The sequence below is a fragment of the Poecilia mexicana genome, unplaced genomic scaffold (assembly GCF_051168715.1).
Source record: "Poecilia mexicana isolate PSO_F unplaced genomic scaffold, ASM5116871v1 scaffold_17, whole genome shotgun sequence".
Classification (NCBI taxonomy): Eukaryota; Metazoa; Chordata; class Actinopteri; order Cyprinodontiformes; family Poeciliidae; genus Poecilia; species Poecilia mexicana.
Genome location: NW_028263386.1, coordinates 16,360,870 through 16,382,613, shown reverse-complemented (window position 1 = coordinate 16,382,613; position 21,744 = coordinate 16,360,870). Strand labels below are relative to the sequence as shown.

The window sequence follows — 21,744 nt, the reverse complement described above, 5'->3', positions numbered from 1 at the left end:
CGTTCATTTTCACTGCCACAGCCATTGGGTGCACATCCCACCTGCCACCTGTAAAACATGTATTTTTTTTCTCTCCATCTCTAAAAATAAATTAAAAAGAATAACAGGAAAAAGAAGGGCAAGAACTTCTTGATGCGTTTAAAAAAAACTTCAAGAATTGTTTTCTTGACTTCAAGGACAGTCTAAGCTGGCCTAAAACCATGTGAAAAGCTTGCTTCACAACTTTACCTTTCAGTATTTAGGCTACCAAGACGACAATGATGTAGCAGATACCCCAGTGAGTGCGGTGAAAAGTCACCACACTTGCTGACAACGAGCATTTTTTATTTATTTTTTTATTTTTTACCTAAGACATATAATATTTTGCTGAGGGCCATCAATATTTAATATGTGGATCAGATCAATGGTGTGTTCTGGGCATTTGATGCTGTATTGTTCCTGTTATTTGATTATGCTGCAGTGGAACTCAGATACATATTGTGCACTATACACACAGTGAGTGTACATTGAAAATAATTGTTCGGCACCTGTGTAATCGGTTTGTTCAAAAAGCTCTTGGGACTTGCTTGTGTTGCATAATCAAATTGTGTCAGCGCAGGCATACGGGGGTCTTTTATGCGTGTGCTTTTTTCACATTAATTTCAAGTGCTCCTCTTGTTACACAATTACTCCTTTTTTTTTCCTCATTCGAAATTAAAAATGATGAAACTATTGCAAAGCTGCAGATCTGTCAGAAAAGTTTTTTTTTTTCTCCCTCGTGTTTATGTTTATAACAAACATCAAGATTGAAATCTCCCTCTGACGTCTGTCCGAAGAAAATCACAATCATGCACTGATCCACAAGATGTGTGCAGGGTAAAACAGAAAGCAAGCGTGGTATTATCTCACAGGCCCATTGATCACTGTCTTGGAAACGGCCCCGTCAGCACACTTATGGGACGCTATGACAACAGCTAGAGTTTCCTCTGAAGGTATAAAAAGAGCGGTGCTGCTGGTATAAGATGTTTCTAGACTTTGCGCTGAAATAGAAGCCTCAAGGCCAAACGGCATTTAGCCTCATGAGTCTGTGGATCTGAGTCTTAGAACAAATGCAAGAAGAGAATTGCTTGAGCCTGCTTTTTTTTTTTTTAATTATTATTTATTTAATCTGCATGGGTACAGTTGCATTAGGGTGAACAGATGTCTAACACGACTGACAAGTTGTTCTTATTGCAGGCATCGCGCTTCCTGTCACATGGGCAATGACGTGCCTCCCCCCCTTTCTTGTTCTGAACACAGGCGGCTGGCGTCAGTTCGCCAGGGAATCGATGACGGGACCTGAAAGAAGACACCTCTGCGGGGGTAAAATGTGAACTGCATTGATTGAAAGGCAAACAAAAATAAATAAATAAATAAATAAAAAAATGAAAAGGATGCTTAAAGGTCCTCCAGAATCCGACAAAGATTAGTCAGTGTGTTCTTTTCGGTTACGACATCTCTTTGATATCCATGCATCCTTACTTATCTGTTCCCGTGGCCTTCCCACCTCAACCTCTCCCATGTTTGCTGTTCTCACTCCTTCTGCTCTGCTCATCCATCCAGCCTTTCCTCTCCCCACATATCTGTGTCCTCCCCTTGCCCCAGACCTGCACCCACAGGATATCATCTGACTTCGCAGCATGTCCTTGGTCTATACAGTGGCAAAGGCATATTGCTCTTCTTTCTTTGTACTCTGGATCTTTGCCCTGAAACTGTAACACCCTCCTCTTCCTCCCACCACCACCATCACTACCTTTTTTTTTTTTTTTTGTGGGTTTGACTGTATAATGCTCTGCTTAGCTATGGAAATTAGATTGTATTCAAATTTGTGAGCGGGATGTGCTGTCTAATTCTGTTAAGATGAATTGCTCCTACTGGTACATTCTTCCCCCTCCTCTGTCACTGCAGTTCTCTAAACAATTCTGTGTGGCGCGATACAGCTATGCAGATTTTTGCATTGGAGTTGAGCCCTGCTCTGCAGACACTGCAGTGCAGCTTACTCACTGCAAATTCCACCTTTTTTCTTACCTATTTCTGGAGTCAGTGGGCAAGTAAGCAAGAAGTTTGTGGAAGTTGTCCAAGTGCCAATAGGAGCTCCCAGTGCCATCAATACAGCCCACCTACTGGCCAAGACTGCTGCCATTCTGAAAGGTGTCAGAACAAACCTGCATAAGAAAAAGGGATGAGGTACTATTAGCTGCTATTATACGCAAGCTAGTGTTTTTTTTTTCCCCTAAGTTTTGCATTCATATATTTCTTGGATATGGTAGTAGGTTACATATGGATGAAAAAAAGAAAAAGAAAACACTTGTGGGTTTGACCCGCCTCATTAAATTGCATTAATTGATTAGTGTTTTGTTTACTAAAACGTTTGTCTGAAGAATAAATTACATATGATCAAAGACTATAGATAATCACCGTAAGATCAATTATTTTGTGGTTTATTAGATAAAGAATTCCGCAACCAAAAAAAAAACACTAAATATTAACGGAGACAAACATAAAAGCATAACAAGGCCAATGTAATAAGCTCTTAGTTGCATTGACAGTTGTTCAACCTATAAATAAATACAACTAAATTCTACCGTTTCCGAAACTTTGAAACAAGGGGACCAACGTAGCAAACAAACCATAGACAAGGTTACGTGCAAACTAAAGTTCTTAGAAAAGCTTTTTACAGGCTTGAACATTAAAAATATTCTATAAGCCAGTTAAAGCTTAAAAAGCTTCAGCTTCTCATCAGAACCCTGCACAATGAAAGAACGAGTGCCTCGGTGGTCTGAATCTAGCTATTGCTTTATTCACAGAACTTCGTTTGGACAGCCACCATTGCAATTTTCACATCCCATTTCTAAACTCAGCTAATGGCAAAGAAATCTCTGCATGATCACAACAAGTCTGAGTGACTTTCAGCTGTTTGGTTGCTGTTCATGGGAAGGCTTCAGCTTTATTGATGCCTTACGCAGTTTTTCACTCATAACAAGGCAACAAGCCCTAATATGTTGATATTTTACGACATTGTCTTTGTGACAAGAGGCTAATTTGACTAGAATTCAAGTCGTGATGAAGCCGTTTTAAAATTGACATGTTGTGTTGATCATGTAATAAGTTAGTAAGGTGTGTCCTGGAAGCCCTGCTAACAAAATGATGGAGAATGAATTCTTTTGAAGCCACAGTATTAAATTTATAGCAACTATCTAAATGAATTAATAAATAAAATGGATAACATGATCTAACGGTTTTAAATAAAACAAAAACAGCGATTCCTAATGTTGCTAAAATAATTTGACGTATTGCTGAAGTTGTAAATGTAAATCTATACTTTATTGCTATTATAATGTAGATAACAGCAAAGATGATTTTTTAAAATACTGCTGACTTGCTTGTCTACGTAGGCGAAACGTCACTGAGCATCACAACGTAGGTTTTCAAAATAAAAGTACCCCTAGACTCATCTAAAGAACTGAGCAGACTATATAAAACTGCACAGCTCTGGATCAAGAGACGCACTGCACTGAAAACCTCACGGTCATTCCACCAAATATTGATCTCTGAACTCTTCCTGAGTCAAAACATTAGTATTGTTGCTTCTAAATGAATGTGAACTTGTTTTCTTTGCATTATTTGAGGTCTCAAAGCACTACTGTTTTTTATTATTTTATTTTGACCATTTCTCATTTTCTGCCAATAAATACTAAATTTTTGCTTGGAATTTCGGAGACATATTTTCAGTAGATCATAGAATAAAATGACAATGTTTATTTTTACTCAAGCATATAACTATAACAAAGAAAAATCGTAGAAACTGGTCATTTTAAGTGATCTCATAATTTTTTTAGAGTTGTAGGAACGCTTTTTTACAAGCGTCCGTGAAGGCAGCATCAGCTCCAGTCTGACAGGGGGGAGGGGCTTCTAGCAGGAGGTCACAACAATCATGGCGTGCAGAGGATTTATTATAAAATGGGGCAAAACAGAGTTCTATAGATCGCCAAATACCTTTTCCAGATGCTCAAGGTGAGCAGTAAAAGCGGCGTTCAGTTTCTGTTTGTCTGAAGATTAACCCTGGAAGGAGACGTGCCTGTCTAGGTTTTCCTCTCGTCTAGTAATGTTTAGTTACCTAACCGTTCTGCCATTGTAAATGCAGCTAACTTTGTTTGGGGTAGGAAACCGGGGTTGTCAGCGTCATCGATATTTATTACTATATTAGTATTACTAATTTCTGATGATGGCCAGTGTTTTTTTTCATTGCGTTTGCTTGTTTAAGTCTGTGCTAATTGGGCTGAGGTACGCACGCGCTGCATATTATGCAACCCACATCAAATTAGCTAACTTCATGTGGTTGTAACCAAAGGGGATTTAAAATTTTGCCATTTAGTTGCTAGCTTTTGTTACTGTACTTAAACATTAAGGATGGAGTACGGGGTCCGCTCTTAGAGGTTGGAAACAAAACTTGGCATAGCTGTTTCAACGAGTGCTTAGGGACCGTCAACAAATAGCAACACCTGGCTATTAACTAGACATACAACTGGCAGTTTTGTTCCCAAAATGAAAATTTTCAGTGGTTTTGCTGTTTTGTTTTTTTTCTTTTCTTGTTTGTTTGGTTGTGTTTTGTGTGCGGTTGAGTGAAATTAGATAATTTATTTTAAGAGTAATAAAAGCATGACACACTTGGCTGGTTTATTAGTTGGCCATTTTTCTTAGGTAGTCAGCTACATAAATGGCACAAGTTGTTCAAATATTAGTTTAAGAATAGTATTACCTCATAGAGTAATGCGTGAGGTTTCTTTAGTTTCCACACCATGACTCTCCATTGTTTCCATGACTGGAAATATTTCCAAAAAGCCAAATTTTTGGAAATAATGTTATTAAGGAATAACCTCTAGCCTATTAAACACTTCACTTTTTAAATCATCAGTATGACTTCATACCAGCCCATGCCGCAGGTAAAAGGTTTTGCTTGTTTGTTTGTTTTTTTTGTACAGGCTCAACCCCTACCAGCAACAGAGGAGTGGGTTCCGCCGGGAAGCTAAAAGGACAGATCCCAAAAAGGGAAATGTCAACCAGCAACAAACCAAAACGTCACCCCCCAAGGCTGGCACACCGGGACCCCCGCCTCCTCCCAAAGTCCGACGGCCAAGGCTCTTTAGACCACTGATGTTCACAGTAGGGGTATGCTGACGTCCGAATTATAACTAAGTCTGAATATGAAGTATAGTAAGACAAGAGGATCCATCTTTTATTCTCTTGAAACACAACACGTCCCGTCTCTATTAACAGCACAGGGCAACTATAGATGACTAGGGGTCATCCTCTGAATGTGCTAGAGGGGAATTTGATGTATGAAATCAGAAGATTGTTAATTTTGATGTAATAAAATGTTGTACACATGTTGTAATGCCAACATGTGTAAATTGTTGCTAAAATAATATTCAGGACAGAAGATGGCTGGTTGTTTGACTCCATGCCAGTTTGCAGGTTGTTCCTTTGGTGGGGCGGCCATTTTGCAGTACGAGACTCTGAAAGCAAGAGTTCAAACTGCAAAAGATGGAGAAGAGCTGGAAAAACTCGTGATGGTAAGGATTTTACTTAACCGTTTTACTCTTGTCTGCCACCACTTTTAACTTTTGCCAACTGTTCAGTTAACAATGAGCTCAATTTCAGTCAATTCCCCGTCATTTTGTTAACAAGGGTTCCCAGGACATGGCGTACTGGCACAACTGGTGGAACCAGCTGTCCAGCTTCCAGCGGCAGCTCCTCCTCCTGGTGTCCATGGTGGATGACTTCTGGAGAAGCCTTACAGAGGGACAGAGGACTGCTACTGGTAGATTTATCAGCAGATATATTTTGGATCTCATCGATTGTGGACGTCGGCGTGTCTGCAAAGGTTTAAAAGCCATGCAATTTCTTCTTAACGTCTTCCAGGAATTATAGCTGTAAACGCTGCAGTCCTGTGTTGCTGGAGGATCCCGGCGATGCAAAGAACTATGATTAAGTACTTCACGTCCAACCCAGCCTCCAGTGAGTATGGTTGTTAGCTGTGGAAAGTTAAAAGAAGTAATTCAAACACAGCTGTAAGGAGTTGATTTGTTTTCTATGCTCTGCTGTTTGTCTTATTTTTTTTTTTCTCCTACCCAGAAACACAGTGCCTTCCCATGATTCTGTCTTCCTTCAGCCACTACTCCATTATACACATGGTGGCCAATATGTATGTCCTATGGACGTTTTCCTCTGGTATCGTCTCCCTCCTAGGCAAAGAACAGTTTCTTGCAGTCTACCTCTCAGCTGGTAAGTGGAGCAAAGGACAGAATCAATACTGGCCAAGTAATAAAACAATAGAGCAGTTTTAGTTTGACCTAAGAAAAGATCTTAAGTCAAAATACGATTTAGTTGCTTCTTATGATTTTTTTTTTTTTTTTTTTTTGTAGCTGTAGAAAATCCTGATATTATTGAGAAAATATTCACCAATTATGTAAAAAAGGTAAATCTGGTAATTTTTTTATTTATTTATTTTTTTATTTTATCTTCTGACAATTTTGTGACTGAACTCAAATCAAGGGTTTTCATATGTATTGTCGATTTAGATTAGGCCTCATAGCTCATTCAAGATCCAGTACTTTACGAACCAAACAGCAGCCTGGAGTTGGTCTTTCACATTGTTCATATGTCTGACAACGTACTGTTCCAGCTACTGTGTGATGTATTCAGACAGCAGCAATCTGCAGTCTAGCCACTTGGTGCCACAAAAGTATAACTATTGCCCTTTAATGTCCATTGTTTAAAATGTGACAATGTCCACAGACAAAAATTGTACATTGAACAAATCCATACATGGTGTTTCCCATTAAATTGGTTTTCATTTTATTATACATTGTTTTTTTTTTATGGCTGAAAGTGTATGCCGTTTAGCTGTTCTACCATGAGAAACAAGAAGACTTCAAATGCATCATTTAAGTCGAAAAACTAAATGATGTTCCTGTTGTTCTCTGACAGGAACTGTATCTCTGGTCCATTCTGGGGAAAACGTTACATTCTATTCCCTTTTCGCATCTTTTTAAGACATCGCAAAAATATGTTTTATTTTTTTTTTTTGTAATTTCAGGCGTGATATCCACTATGGTCAGTTATCTTTGTAAAACCGCCAGCGGGCGATTCTACCCATCACTTGGGGCGGTAAGAATGTTTTTAACCTAATATGTTGTTATGAACGGTGAAAAGATTGTGATATGACGTTGTTTTATTCGCAGTCAGGTGCTGTAATGGCTGTACTCGCTGCGGTCTGTACGAAAGTACCAGAGGCCAAGCTCGGGATAATCTTCCTTCCTATGGTCACTTTCACTGCCGGAAATGTACGTGTCACTGTTTTTTACCGTATATCCCATCCTCTGTGTGTCAGAGGTCTCCGGATGTTTGCTTTGTCTTACGTTAAATGTGTAACGTCATTCCTACATTGTGTTTTTGCTGCAGGATAAAGATTTAAATCTGTGCATGAACAAAGCAAACGCGTGTATGAATGTGTGAATGTGTAAGTACGCATGACTGAATGCACAGCATTCAGCTGTGCATTGTTTAGAATTTTAAATATCTGGGTTTTATTTGTTTTTAGGCTCTCAAAGCACTTGTGGCCATAGATACAGCGGGGCTCATCTTGGGATGGCGGCTGTTTGATCATGCTGCTCACCTTGGCGGAGCTCTCTTTGGAGTGTGAGTCCCTGATCCGTAACCCTCTTTTCAGCTTTCTTTTCATTTGCATCAATCAAATTTAGCTTTCTGATTGATGAAAATGTCACTGAGAAGGGAAATCTACTCCTTCCGTCTCGTTTTAACCGTCTCCTGTTTTTGTCTTGCAGCTGGTATGTGGCGTACGGTCACAAACTAATTTGGAGAAGGAGGGAGCCTCTCGTGAAGCTGTGGCATGAGCTTCGCTCTAAGGGCGGCAAGGGATCGAGACCCGGCGGTGGGCCCGAGGTCAGAGGTGGCGGTGGAGGACAGCAGTAAACCCTGGAGTTCTTTACGGACAGGAATTCTCTGGTCATGGAAAAGATCTGGATGTTTTCAACTTTGTTGAAGTGTGTCGTTATTTTTCATGAATAAATATAAAAATATGCAAACATCTGCTCTGTTCAGTTTCAACAGTGAGTTAAAGTTTGTTTTAGTGGGGCCATATTGGCATTTTAGGTGCTTCCCTAATAGAGCATGGTGCCACTTGTTTGTTTCATTCTAAAGCTTTGATATCAGTTTTAAAAAGGTCCTTGCTGAGTTTAAAAAAAAAAATCATATAAAAGTATCATCTCTGATGAATAGGACTTTTTTTTTTCTTGTTTTGGATTTGTTTATGATCTACCAACCATAGTCCTGCTCAGTCCTGTGAAAACATGTGATTTATACTTGTTAGCACAGATGAGCGTTTTGGATCTGTTCTGCCATGTTTATTATTAGAGGCCATATTCGTTCTGTGTTCTAATTATGCTACCAACAATCATCTTGTGGACAGAGAACAAAAATAATGTTTGATTTTGGGTAAACTACCATTGCACTGCAAGATTTAACTTTACTTTTTGCTACATTGTGCATACTGTCTTTGTGTCATTTGTCAGAGGCTTTAAGACCAAGTCAGAACAACATATATGTTGCAACGTTTTGACAAGTGAAATCTTAGAATTTGAAAAAGGATGGACTTTCTTTTTACCGTCACTGAATGCAGACATTTTCTTTGACATAAAATGACATTCAAGTTATAGCAACCAACCAAATTGTCCTCTTTTGTAAACCTGATTTTATTTATTTTTTTACATTTTTCTATCTCTATTGCTACGACACAATATCTTGGTAATATTGTGTGTGACTTGCCCCAACTAAGGATGAGCAGCAACTTCACACCTGTGGAGTAATTAAGTTGACTAATCATTTTTAATGCAACACTGCTATTTGCTATATGCACATGAAGCAAATGGCTACAGCCTAAAATTCTTCACACTTTTGGTAATCGTTTTTCTTTTCTGGATATAGTGTTTGCAAGTAGAATGATTAGGATGATGGAAAGTAGGCAAACCAACTTCCAAGACTTGGAGCTCATCACCAAAGATAAATCATGAAAACAGCAAAGGAAACTTCAAAAAAACGTTCGGTAGTTATAAGGAGTTCCTGATTGCTGTAAAGCCAATCAAGATTTGTCCACTGATTATTGAGTTGGGGAATAAATCTGTGACGCTAACTCTTTAAGAGTGAATAAAGTATTCTTTTATTGTTTTTAACTCTTTCACAAATAGGACTGAGTCCTTCAATTGACACTTAAATTTTCATTTTATTTTTATTTTTTTTAATTAAAAGCAAACCAAACTTAAATCACATTCTTTGAATTCTGAAGATGTGTGTTTCTTAGGATCTTAGCACTTCTTTTCTCCATCAAGAATTTAGAAATCGGTTAAAAAAAATAAGCCATATGAATCATTTTCTGGACCTGTATTAAATTTCATTTCTTAAAAAAAATCCCAACTAAATACCTGTATATGAAAAACTCTTAGGCTTTTAAACCTACTATTCTTGTTGAATAATTGCAGTTCAGCAAGTGATTCTATCAAGAATACATTTTTACATCTGACTAGTCTGTGTCCTCATCACCATCCTGCGATGAGAACTACCGTCTGATCCCACGACGAGACTAAAAGCGTCAGCTGATTGGCATGAGGAGCGTTAACCAAACAAACAAGCCTACCAAACTCCCCGGCAGTCTCATCTCGTACTTTAGCCCTAATCATCAATTTGTAACTTCTTCATCCCCTGCTCTTGTGATTGGCATAGCTTGGGAAACCAAACTGGGAAACCATGAGGTTGGAGTAGCAGAGCGGCATGAAGCCATAGATCTGCGTCAGCCGGTTCAAACAGTACGATCTCTGGAGAAGGTGCTCAGGACGATGCCACATTCCCCGATATCCACTGCCGGCATCTTTCTCAAGGTTGCGCAGGTCCACAGGCTTGACAAAGATCCCTGAGGGTCTGTGGACTGCGCCTGAATTTGAGTGTTTTCTTAAATACAGAGCAACAGCAAAGTTCACAGCTATGTCGTCACAGTTTTGGGTTTCGTCAACTAAGGCGTGTACTTCCTTAGGCTGATCCTGGAACAGTTGCAGGTAGCGTCGATGGAAGAAGGCAGCACCGATCAGAACCATGGAGTACCTGCAGGGAGAACTGGACTGAGTAAGAGCAAACACAACAAGGACCCCAAAAAACAGGAAAAACATAAGACGAATGCAAGGGCAACTTACATGTCTCCTCCAGCCGCTTCTGGATTCTGCAGCTCAAAGCTGCCATAACTGTAAACTCCTCCAGCCGTCGAAACGTGTTTCCGAGGGACAAATCCAACTATTTGGTCTGGAAATTGCTTCAAGATATAGAAATGTAGTGCTCTATTATATGACTAACATAGTGAGTTCAGGTATTTTACAACGCCTCAGTCGTAAGACTAGAAATGCTGTTTGAACTTAATAGACAATCAATCTTATTACCTTCCACACAGAAAAAGCAAAAGTGATGTCAGGGACACTGACAAGGGTGTCATCATCCAGCATTAACACAGCTAAATGGTTGAGAGAGAAAGAATCAGAAGGGATTTTTGTTGTAGGAAAAATTGACAAAAAATAAATAAAAAGTAGAGATGCACCAATCAGGCTTTCCGGTCAGATACCCATTTCCATTTTTCTTTGAGGTCTCCAATTGATCAACTCTACTTTTTTTTTTTTTTTTTTTTTTAAATAAAGAGCTATAACATAAAAGAAAATAATGTGCAGCAGGTGCTTTGACACCTGGTTACAAAATTACAAAAATACAAGAATATAATTATGCACGTCTCTAACCTTCACGTCATGAAAAAAGTGCATCCTGTTGGTTGACTGATTGAGTTCTAAGTTTCATTATCTAATAAATACAGGAAAAACTCAGGATTTTTGGTCTATGTCTTGCCAATAACTTAGTAGTTGATCAAGCAAAAATGATCTAATTCCAGTCTCTGGTCTGTTGAATGGCACGTCTCTGGTTAAAAAATTAAATAATAATAAAAAATAAATAAATCTCTGAATATTTTACACATTGCAAACTAATGCAAGTTAAAAATGCACTGACCATTGGTGGCAATCTCAGAGAACGGCTGTAGCCTGTTGCGCATTTGGTTGCTCGCCTGCTCTTTAAAGACAACCTGGACTGGATGAGGACCCAGGGATTCCCACAGCTTGGCCGGAGTCTGCTCCCTGATGTTGTTCCACACTATGATGATCATCTGAAGATGAGGCACTGCCTGGTAATGATTCAGGAGCTTGAGTAAAATGTCTGTGCGGTTGTAGGTTTGGATGATGACGGTAAACTTCTCTTCTGGGGCATCTGCAGGTTGACCCTGAGCGGGGTTTCCCTTTTGCGGCGCTGCTCTGCGCAGTACTCCCAGGACCCCGGCAACACCTCCATGCTCCTCGGCGGGGGGCAACAGAGCTGTCAAGGCTGCTCCGACCAAGAGGATCAGCAGAAGTGGAAAAATGATACACTTTCGCCGTAGTCCAAAGCAGCAACACCGAAGCCTGCAAAGAAGAGGAGACATAAACTGAGTTGTTTTTTGTTTTGTTTTGTTTTTTTTTAGAAAAAACGTAATGCAGAAACTGAATGCCAAGTTTAATTTTAATTGGTAATCGTGTGCGGTACACAGCTCCAAACATAATTTCCTGACCCTTTTTCATTTTACATAAGGAATTGAAACTTGGCAAAATACAATTTTTGCCCAAAGGCAACTACGTATCATTATGGAAAAAAAAATTGTCTTGAGACAAAGGAAATTCTGATGCAGATAGAGGTAGACATTATACTCTGTAGTCTACACGGTCTACTGTTACACTGCATTTTGCTCGTCTTATTTAGTAATAAAATGGACACATTCAGTTTATGCAGAAGACAGAGCAGACGGACAACACAGAAAAGCAGTGATTCAAGAGCAGCTTCTATGCTAAAGACAAAGCAGGGTTATAAGCAGCGGCATCTCTCTCTTTTTAAGTTGCAAGTGACATTGCAGACAAAAAAAACCCAAAACACGTTTAAAAATATACTTAGAATACGTTTATTTGTAGCATTTTAAAAAATAAACATACTTGTTATCCTAATGAGCTATATTACAGAATCCGGATAAAATAGTTTTCCTTTGTTGTTCTGGCATTCGGAACAACAAAGGATGGGTCAAATTAATACTAAAATATCAAGAGTCTCATGCACTGATTTGAAAAAAAAATATTTCGCGCTATTTGTTTTCGTGACTGTTCATGTTTCTCTGCTGATGCTGTGAACTTTGTCCGGTGTGTTGCAAATGTTTCTCTCTGTTGAGTTTAGTTTTTTCACGTCTCACTAGAGCAGGTTTTCTATTCTTTTATTTATAACTCACCTCATTTTGTTTGCGTTGCAATCATCTCGTTCGGGTTACTGTGTCGCCATATTGGTTGCGTAGCAATGACGTAACTAGCTGACATGACAAAGAGGAAGAAATCTCTGCTTTTAGAGCCAGACGGAGAGGGTCTTCGCTGCAGCCTGCGGAAAGGGGCGGTGACGGACCACTGTCAGTCTCATACCTTATATGGAAATTGGACTATTACATTCCGGAAATGAAGGGGGCGCTATTTTCACAGTCACTAGTATAAATACCTTAAAGAAGCGGTGTAAGAAGTTTGAGAGGTTTCGCCACTGACATTTGCCACGCGATCCACAATGCAAAAACCAGGAAGTCAGCAAAAGGTACTTTCTACCGTATTAAATCTTTTTTTACAGAGTAAATCAATACGCTTTTCTAGATTAGTTAGAAAATATAATTGACAGCTGTAAACGAGTGAAATTCGTAGTTCGGGAAGGCTAATTTTAGCATGTAGCATAGCTAATTATTTCGTGCAGGCCACCGTTAGATAAAAATCTAAAAGTAGAAAATGTATAATTGAAAAATGTATTTTATGCTCAAAATTTGTTTTTTTATTTAAATTTCACAGATGCACGTATCAATTTGTAACACTGGGATCGGAGCTAAAATTGTTCCGTACTGCATGAACAACAAGTACTACTGTCCCCTTTGCTCATACAGTGCGGATGAGTCTTACAAGGTTAAGAACCACATTGCAAGAACTGCTGTGGTTCAACATAACGGTATGGAAAAATACACTAATGAATGTTTTTTTTTACACACTTATCAGTTCTCTCGTGTTTTTATTTTATTTTATTTTTTAAGGTTAATATTTTTTAAAATATGTTTTTGTACACCAATGTTCAATTTCTGGAAAGTCTAATATTTTTTATAAACTAACAGCTTTCTTTATAAGCTATCAGCTGCCATCATAGTACCCAGAGATGAGTACATCTCTGGGTATTTTCAATGTATTTCAATGTATTTTTAGTAACTGTGCAGCAAACTACACATTTAAAAGTAACAAAGTATTTTGTGAAATGGCTATTATTAAGTACTGTTTTACTGATTATAACGTGCAATGTAATATTACCCATTTATTTAAGCAGACATTAATAAAAATGAAGTTATGTGCACTGTTAGGTATTTTAAAACCAAAAAGGAAACATTTTAATACAAGACAACAAATTAAGGTTAGAGGAAACCTAACATAAACAACTTTTATCTGTGTATCGTGTTTAAATTTTTTGTGTATTAAAATGTGTTCTTCATTCAGTGAAGTTACTCACATTATGTTGCATGTAAGAGTATAACATTTTGAAAAATGGTCCTAATTATTTATTTTTTTGTCAAAATTACAGAGTAATTGAGTTAATCTGATTAGTTAATCTCTGCCCATGGCAGATTGAGCAATATCACTTCTAAAATTTAAATTCATTTTTTGCAGAATATATATTTGTTATCTGGAAGCCATTAATTGTTAAATCCTACAAAACAGTAACAATGTTAAGGAATGTACAGTGATTAATTCAAACATGGCTTTTTTTCTACCAATCAATTGTGTATTTAATAGCTACTACTTTTATTGTAGTAGCTATGAGGCTACTAAGAAAAACAGGGATTCATTCTCCCTGTTCTGAGGGATAATGAATCACATCTTGTTTAAACATATCTGCAATGTATATAAATGCTTTTTTAAAATTTTACTCATTTCTTTTTGTTACTGCAGAATTCCATATCTTCAGATGTGGCCTACCATGTAGAGACACCACTCACTTCCATTGTCCTTACTGTTTTTCCACCATTGACAGAAGGGACAGGTTTGTTAATCATTTGGTTAATCACAGAATGACTTTTCACATGGTGTCCAGCTGTGCAGCAGCCCAGCCACCTGTCCACCTACCAGCTACAGACATCCAGGCTACACAGGCGCCTGTCCGTCCAGCAGCTACAGACATCCAGGCTACACAGGCGCCTGTCCGTCCAGCAGCTACAGACATCCAGGCTACACAGGCGCCTGTCCGCTCAGAAGATATGATTACATGTGAAATGTGCAATCTGCGCCTGAGAAAAAAGAATCTTCGTATTCATTTGAAAAGAAAACACCATGAAAAAGTGGAGCTGATTTCACAAAATCATCATTTAAGGAGTCAGTGTGTGGATGCAAAAAAAGGTGTTTTTGCTGTTCAGAAATCCTTTTGTGGTCCATCAAAACCTATAGATGTAATCAAAAACACCTGGTCACAATTTCACAGATCAGAGTGTGAGCTTGACAGGTGTAATGTGAATGCACAATTTGCCAAGCGAAGTGGGATTTTGCCTTTTGAGTGTGAACACATTCAATCATTACGCTTTTGTCCACGCGCCACAGACTCAGAAGGACCTCTGTCTGAAACTACCCTCAACATCCTGGTTGACAACTTATGTTTCAGTGTTAAAAGAAAATACCCTAAATGCAAGGAAGATATTAGTTTTTTTTTCTTTTTTTTTTATGATGAAGCACATTTGCCTTTTTTCTTGTTCAGTCATTTGTTTTTGAAATATGTTAATAAAATATTATGTACATTTTTGAATGTTACTTTTGTTGTAACTCATTTGATTGAAATTATTTAGTTTTTATAGAAATGGTGTCATTTCCACACAGTTACATTGTGGCTGTATTTTGTTGTAGAGTAGAGCCAATAAAATGGTTGTAAATATATTGTAACAGTGTTGTTTAGTATTTGGATAACCTTGATTTAACAATTTAAAATACATGCTAAGTTCATAATTTTCAATATTTTATATGTGTAAATACAATGTTTCCTATACTTTTTCAACAATGACTGGAATCAATACAAATTTCATTTACAAACCTGACATACGGCACAAACAGAAACACAAATGTTTCTGCTTGTTTTAACAGTCAGAATGAACTGTTTTATAATAAAGCAAGCACATACAGAAACATTGTTTAGTTACAAAGTTATAATCCAAACATAAGATTAAAGGTAAGCTGAGCAAAAGTAGAGATCAGGTGGAAGTGATGGAAGCTCAGGTGAGGAGCAGTTGCACATCAAGCCGGAGTTTCTGAAGGGTGGAGGAGATAAGACCGGCGCCGTGATCAGGTGAGATGAAGACAGTTATAGTTACAATTTACACAGGTTTAATTTATGTATCCAGTGAATTTATTAAAAAAAGGTTTTCATATAGAAAAAAATAACTCCTGAACAGCAGATCATTCTCTCTGGCGGTGACCAGCGCAGCGTCTACGGCCGGGTCCGAAGATTATTTCTTATCAAATAAAATTTCTAAAACCTACTTTCTGTGTGAGTCTTTCCAGGTTGAAGCTGAATTTAAAGTTTTAAATGAATCACTGGGTTCTGCAACAATTGCATATTTAAGGTCTTTGGAGCGCAGTTTATAAATTGATTGCAATTAGAATAGATTTGTAATTTCTAAATGGAATAGTGGGACACCAACCAGTTTACTGGTTAAGACATTATGGTAAACAATAACAGTTGAGCTTGTTAGAAGTTCAAAAGTCATTTAATTTGTTAGTGAATTATATTCAAGATATGAATAATAAGAAAAATATTTGGCAAATAAACAGAATTGTGAATGAACGGACCAGGTTGGCCAAAATTGTTGACCAAACCTCTTTTCCATCTAGTCCTTATGAAATAATGAAAAGGACATTGTATATTAGATTTTAACTTATTTATTTTAAGAATACCATTCACAACATCTAAAACTATTATTTGAATTTCAACACCAGCAAGTATTTGTTTATGGATGGACTGGCGATGTGTCCAGGGTCCATCAGCAGCTCTCACCACCCCGCTATATGTGTATAATAATTAATGGAATGGATAGATGTGTTCTTAATGTAATGTACATTTGTCTCTAAAATATTAATTTAATTTGTTTTATGACTTTTGTTTGGGATAGTTAGGGTGTAAAGATAGATAAATACATCTCCATGATTCCTTCTTTTAGATTGTTTGTTAATATAATTTTAACATCCGAAAAGAAAGATTTAATAAACGTAATATATAACGTATCTCATTTCCTTAACGTTTAATTTGTAATTAATTTTAAATGTTAAAAGTGTTATTGGGTGTTTTGAAAAGTTTTGAAAGTGTAAGTTTTGAAAGGGGTAGTCAAATAAAATGCGTTATTATTATAATTATGAAAACACGGCGCACCCTTCATTTCCTTATTATTGTTTATTGTAGATTGTTTGTTACTAATGTAATTTTAACATCCGAAAAAAAGATTTAATAAAGATAAAAAAGCGGACATACCACGTGACTGACATACCACGTGACTGACATACCACGTGACTGACATACCACGTCACTAACATAACGTAACACGTGGTATGTCATTTCCTAATTAGTAATTAATTTTAAATGTTAAAAGTGTTTTTGGGTGTTTTGAAAGGCGTTGTGAAATAAAATGCGTTATTATTATTATAATTATTAAAACACGGCTGGTACAGGAAATGGTGTCACTGGCGCCCCCTTCATTTCCGGAATGTAATAGTCCAATTTCCATATAAGGTATGAGACTGACAGTGGTCCGTCACCGCCCCTTTCCGCAGGCTGCAGCGAAGTGTACTTGGCCAGACGTGGAAAAGTGGGTTGAGCCACGCCTCCGTACGTTAGAGCTCAAAGGTGATTGGAGAAAATATGTGGGAGGTTTTTTTTTTAATGTAAGTATTTTTAAGAGAACTCTAGAATGTAACTAGTCTTGGTTTGTTGGATAATGTTACCGGTAAAAGACTCAGCAGTCCTAAATCTCAGCTGCACACAGAACACTAATCAAACGCGCTAGTGTAGTTTTGACGTAAGAAACGTAAATATTAACTCGTATTTCTTTCGGATCCAGGATTGTTTAACGGAAAAAAAAAACAGAGAAGCATGCCGTTATTTCCAGCCCTGAGGTGTCCCACAGTCCAACTCTCCAATGGTCTGGAAATCCCAATACTTGGATTAGGTCTGTATTACGCTTAAGACAGGTAAAGAGTCAAAAGAAAATATTTAGAATGTGTTCTCATATTAAATTGTCTTTGTGTTTTTTGTGTTATGTGTTCATGTTGTCTAATTTGCTTTGAAAGGCACAGCTGCAAGTTCTCTATCCTGTCACTTTCTGCATAGTATTATGTATGTGCATGTTATACTGCAGTTGTCCACTGGGGGCAATGAGAGCGAGTTCTTATCTGTAGGCAGCACTGTTCTGAAGAAGAAGTGGAACCTGTGAATTATCAAAGCAGTGAAAACAGCTATCTGACGAAAGGATGTGTGGTCAATTGTGAATATAAGTATTGAACAAGAAAACGCAACATAAATTAACATAATTTCCAAGAAAAGTTTATTTGTAATGTTCTAAATATTTATATACGTTGTTTGCAAAGCCATTAAATACACTGCTGCAAAACAATTAATCGGGATCGATACTCATCCAGAATTGTGATTTTAACAACGTTTTTGCTGAAACACATGAGGGTATTGGAACAAGTTCACTGTCCTAATGTCTGAATTGTAAATCATTGTCCAAAGTGTATTTTGAGGGAAGCTTGTATTAGGTTTTTGTCAAGGTTATAGAATTCATAGCACAACTACAAGTAATTTGTTCACATTATAACATGCACAGTATTATACTAAGTGTAGCTTTTTGTTGGGTCTTTTTGGTAGTGGTCAGATGATTTTTTATTTTATTTTATTTTTTTTTGGCTTTTGTTATGCTTTTCTCTAGAATTTGCCTCATTCCTAACAGCTTGACAATCATCATTTTTGCCATACTATAGCATGCTTTAGCCATTCTTTGCGAGGTTTGTGGAAAAATGCATCACATTTTGGGTCTCTCAAGAAATAGTCAAAGTGCTTCACCCTTAACAAAGTTGTATTGTAAAGTTGCCAGGACATGAAGCTTTCAAATATGATGTACTTTTCCACCTAACTTGTGGTAGACCAATGGGAGAAGTCCTTGGCCCCCTCGTTCTTGATGTTGTTGTGCATCATCATCAAGAAAACTTTTTTTTAAAGATTTTTAAGCGTGTAAGTCAAAGACAGTAAATTTTCAATAGTATTTCTTTATTTTAAAAACATCTGAGAGATCAAATCTTCATTGAAGGCCACAATGTTCTGCATCTGTTCTGTTGCCTCTGTTTCTTCAGGTGCATGTTTGGTCTCCTCATCAGAGAATTTTTGTTGTTTGACTGTCAGGTACATCTCATCATGGCGGATACTCACACGATGCCATCGTGTACGCTCTCACTGAATGTGGTATTCGCCACCTTGACACAGCAAAGCGCTATGGCTGTGAGGAGAAGCTGGGCAAAGCTATCAAAGAGAGCGGGCTGCAACGAAGTGAACTATGGCTCTCTAACAAACTCTGGCCTGGGGACTATGGATACAAAGCTGCACAAAAAGCTTGCCTGGACTCCTGCACAGCAATGGGGGTTGAATATTTTGGTATGCGGTACAATGTATATAGCTTTGTAAAACAAATGTAATTTAGTCAATGTGCTTGTGTTTTGTTTGCTTTTGTAATTGTAAGGTTTTCTCTCTTTTTTTTTTAGATCTGTACCTGATGCATTGGCCAGAGTCATTAAAACCTGGTTGTTCTAACCGAGAGATTAGAGCTGAGACATGGAAAGCTCTGGAGGACCTTTACAAAAAAGGTAGAAGGACTAGATGTAAACATTAACCTGATTTCACGGGGGCAGCATGTTGCAGAAACTTTGCTCATGCTGTTAATCGTTGCACCTTCCTGAGATTTTCTATCATTTTAGTTACTTTTAAAACACAATTTGGAACATTTCCCGACTCAGACTTGGACAGTGTGCCGCTTCAGTGATTTTTAGGTCACATAAAACATGTTCTATAATGAGTAACTATTCCAAGGGAAGACTTGTGAGTCGACTGATTTCTCAAGCCTATGCATCAATCCAAACCCAACCTAGTTTAACGCAACAAATGTATTTAATGACCTCCAGAGATTACAACCCCACTTCTTTCTCAGCTAGCTCCATCTGAAATGTCCGTCAGCTTCGTTTAACTTGTTTGCACAATTGTTTTTTTTTTTTCAATTTTAGTTATGACTTTAATTACTTTACAGATGTTTCCCAATCACAGCACAGACTCTTGCGCTTTCTTCTGTCTTCTGGAATTGTGTCTGTAGAGCCAGAACACAAACCTAGACGTAGCGCAATGTTACAGCTACAATCTGACCTTATCATTGTAGGGATTTGTCGTGCTATTGGGGTGAGTAATTTTCTGGTCCACCACCTGGAGCAGTTGAAGGAAGACTGTAGTGTGGTGCCACATGTTAACCAGGTAATATTCCCATTCGTTCAGTTCATTTAAGTGTATTTATTCTTCAGTTAGAGGATTGGATTAGATTAGATTAGATTCAGGATTGGGAGTCGGACAAGATCGTTGTCCGACTCCCTGCAATATATTTTTTAATGGTCTTTTCACAGATGCTTCAAAACATTGCTCTGCTCATTTAATAACTTTGCTAGGTGGAGTATCATCCTTTCCAACAGCCCAAACACCTGATGGAGTACTGTCGGAAGAATGGGATAGTGTTTGAAGGCTACAGTCCCCTGGCCAAGGGTCAAGTCCTCAATGATCCTGTTGTACAACAAATAGCAAAAAAGCACGGACGGACGACTGCTCAGATCTGCCTTCGCTGGAGTATTCAGGTAGTCGCATTGTCTTGTTGCAGTAGTTTTTGTCTCTCTTCTTGTTGTTAACCAAAGTTATATTTTCTAAAAAATTATTCCCCAGAATGGAGTTGTCACTATTCCAAAGTCCATCAAGAAGAACAGGATACAGGAAAACTGCCAAGTGAGTTAATGAGCCTGTTGTCTTTTGAGCCTTATTAACATCCATACAGTGAGGAAAGATCTTGGTCCGGTGAACTAAGGATGATATTTCTGTCAATTATAGAGTTTTACCTTCTAAATGATTGGATCTTCACCAGGCTCTAAAATGATTTAATCTAAATGGCACAAAACAGATTTAGCTTACAATAAATCACACTAAAGATTTCCTGTTTTAGGCTAGTTAGGATGTCATAATTTTAGTTTTCTAAGTTCAGAATAATGGGTAATAAATATTTTAGTTTTCTTCCATTTCAAAGGTTTACATAAAACGTAGTACTTGTTAGAACCACCTTTTAAACTGCAAATCTTAGGTCAAAAAATTGCATCTTTCTGCCAACATCCCTCAAAGATTTGATCAAATTGCAGCCCATTCCTCCTGACAGAACTATTTTGAGGTATTTGCCTTAAAATACATCCAGAAACGTGCCTCCATTTATTAAAAATGTTGCAAGTTAAAATCAGAACCTTGCAAAGTTGTTTAAAAGACATAGTGATCTTTGGCCTAATCTTTAAAATTTAATGAAAAAAAGTGATAAAACTTCTTATTCTAGCCTTTATTTTACATTTCACACCGTTGCATTTCACTTTCTGCCATCTTGTACACAGGTGTTTGGGTTCCAACTTGATGAGAAAGACATGGTTGCTTTAGGAAATCTACATGATGGACGGCATGTAAGTTGGGATCCTACAAATGTGGATTAAAATTTACCAGGAAAAACAAAAAGAAGAAAAATCCTGGTAATAACTTTGAGTGTCAGCTGGGGAAATGGTCTTTTTATAGGGGGACACTGATGTGGATTTCCTTTAAGCCTTAACTTCGCATGACAAACTGCATGGGAATTCAATGTGGTTAGCATGCTTTTTGTAGTTTTTCCTCCTTTAAAGTTTCGTATTTAAAACGTGACAATTTCACTTTTTTGGTATTATTTGAAGTCGATTATCTTCTATAATTGTTGCAGTACTTCCATCATTGGATACATTTTTAGAATCAATCTTCAAATTGTGTACAGTTAATGTTGGGAATAAATGTTATGTTTTCAACCGTGTCAATTAATTTAATAAATAATACTCTTATACATTTGGTTTTCAAAGTCTAAAAATCAAGACTATGAAACTTACCAGGAGTAAAATACAGTTATGTGCTTTAATATTTGGTACATGATCCTTTTGTAAATGCCTGCATCTCAATTGATGGGACTTAAAAGCGTAAAAACATTTAAATAAAAATAAAAGTATGTCAAGTGTGGCGGTACTGTTTCATATTTTGCAGAAATTTAGGAAGAACTCGCTTTTACGCGAGTTGTTGAATGATCTAGAACACGATTTATGATGCAAAAGGTTCAAACACAACCCATACTGGATCTGAACAGAAACGTCTGGAGCGCCAACCATTGGGGAAAAAAATATACTGGACTGTGTGGAACATTGCTGAAGTTAC

At 37.5% G+C, this 21,744-nt stretch overlaps 3 protein-coding genes across 3 annotated transcripts; 2 read left to right on the top strand and 1 right to left on the bottom strand.

Moving 5' to 3' along the window:
- The first annotated feature begins 3,892 nt into the window (after window positions 1-3,892).
- parla (presenilin associated, rhomboid-like a) lies at window positions 3,893-8,126 on the top strand. The gene is made up of 10 exons (XM_015000117.2): window positions 3,893-4,032; window positions 5,001-5,187; window positions 5,487-5,591; window positions 5,707-5,839; window positions 5,941-6,036; window positions 6,154-6,303; window positions 7,118-7,188; window positions 7,263-7,364; window positions 7,622-7,719; window positions 7,866-8,126. The coding sequence occupies exons 1-10, from the start codon at window positions 3,953-3,955 to the stop codon at window positions 8,011-8,013; spliced, it is 1,170 nt and encodes a 389-aa protein (XP_014855603.2). The 5' UTR covers window positions 3,893-3,952; the 3' UTR covers window positions 8,014-8,126.
- Window positions 8,127-9,232: 1,106 nt separating this feature from the next.
- On the bottom strand, window positions 9,233-12,530 carry extl2 (exostosin-like glycosyltransferase 2). Its single transcript, XM_015000119.2, has 5 exons — window positions 12,428-12,530; window positions 11,134-11,579; window positions 10,521-10,591; window positions 10,281-10,396; window positions 9,233-10,191 (listed from the first exon to the last, which is right to left on the bottom strand). Exons 1-5 carry the CDS (start codon window positions 12,430-12,432, stop codon window positions 9,789-9,791), a joined length of 1,041 nt encoding a protein of 346 aa, XP_014855605.1. The 5' UTR covers window positions 12,433-12,530; the 3' UTR covers window positions 9,233-9,788.
- A 4,503-nt stretch (window positions 12,531-17,033) lies between these two features.
- On the top strand, window positions 17,034-21,547 carry LOC106925677 (uncharacterized). Its single transcript, XM_015000120.2, has 7 exons — window positions 17,034-17,410; window positions 18,640-18,888; window positions 18,996-19,097; window positions 19,661-19,752; window positions 19,941-20,123; window positions 20,209-20,268; window positions 20,913-21,547. Exons 1-7 carry the CDS (start codon window positions 17,335-17,337, stop codon window positions 21,006-21,008), a joined length of 858 nt encoding a protein of 285 aa, XP_014855606.2. The 5' UTR covers window positions 17,034-17,334; the 3' UTR covers window positions 21,009-21,547.
- Window positions 21,548-21,744: the final 197 nt, after the last annotated feature.

What these genes read in the sequence shown, in the direction of transcription:
- parla (XM_015000117.2), top strand. Translation starts at nt 3,953, where the DNA reads ATGGCGTGCAGAGGATTTATTATAAAATGGGGCAAAACAGAGTTCTAT. An exon ending in GGGACAGAGGACTGCTACTG is followed by an intron (nt 5,840 to 5,940) that starts GTAGATTTATCA and finishes AACGTCTTCCAG; the next exon opens with GAATTATAGCTGTAAACGCT. An exon ending in GGCGGAGCTCTCTTTGGAGT is followed by an intron (nt 7,720 to 7,865) that starts GTGAGTCCCTGA and finishes TTTGTCTTGCAG; the next exon opens with CTGGTATGTGGCGTACGGTC.
- LOC106925677 (XM_015000120.2), top strand. Translation starts at nt 17,335, where the DNA reads ATGCCGTTATTTCCAGCCCTGAGGTGTCCCACAGTCCAACTCTCCAAT. An exon ending in AATCCCAATACTTGGATTAG is followed by an intron (nt 17,411 to 18,639) that starts GTCTGTATTACG and finishes TTTGACTGTCAG; the next exon opens with GTACATCTCATCATGGCGGA. An exon ending in GGAGGACCTTTACAAAAAAG is followed by an intron (nt 19,098 to 19,660) that starts GTAGAAGGACTA and finishes TTATCATTGTAG; the next exon opens with GGATTTGTCGTGCTATTGGG.
- extl2 (XM_015000119.2), bottom strand. An exon ending in CTCTGAGATTGCCACCAATG is followed by an intron (nt 10,592 to 11,133) that starts GTCAGTGCATTT and finishes TCAACCATTTAG; the next exon opens with CTGTGTTAATGCTGGATGAT. An exon ending in TTGCTTTTTCTGTGTGGAAG is followed by an intron (nt 10,397 to 10,520) that starts GTAATAAGATTG and finishes TATATCTTGAAG; the next exon opens with CAATTTCCAGACCAAATAGT.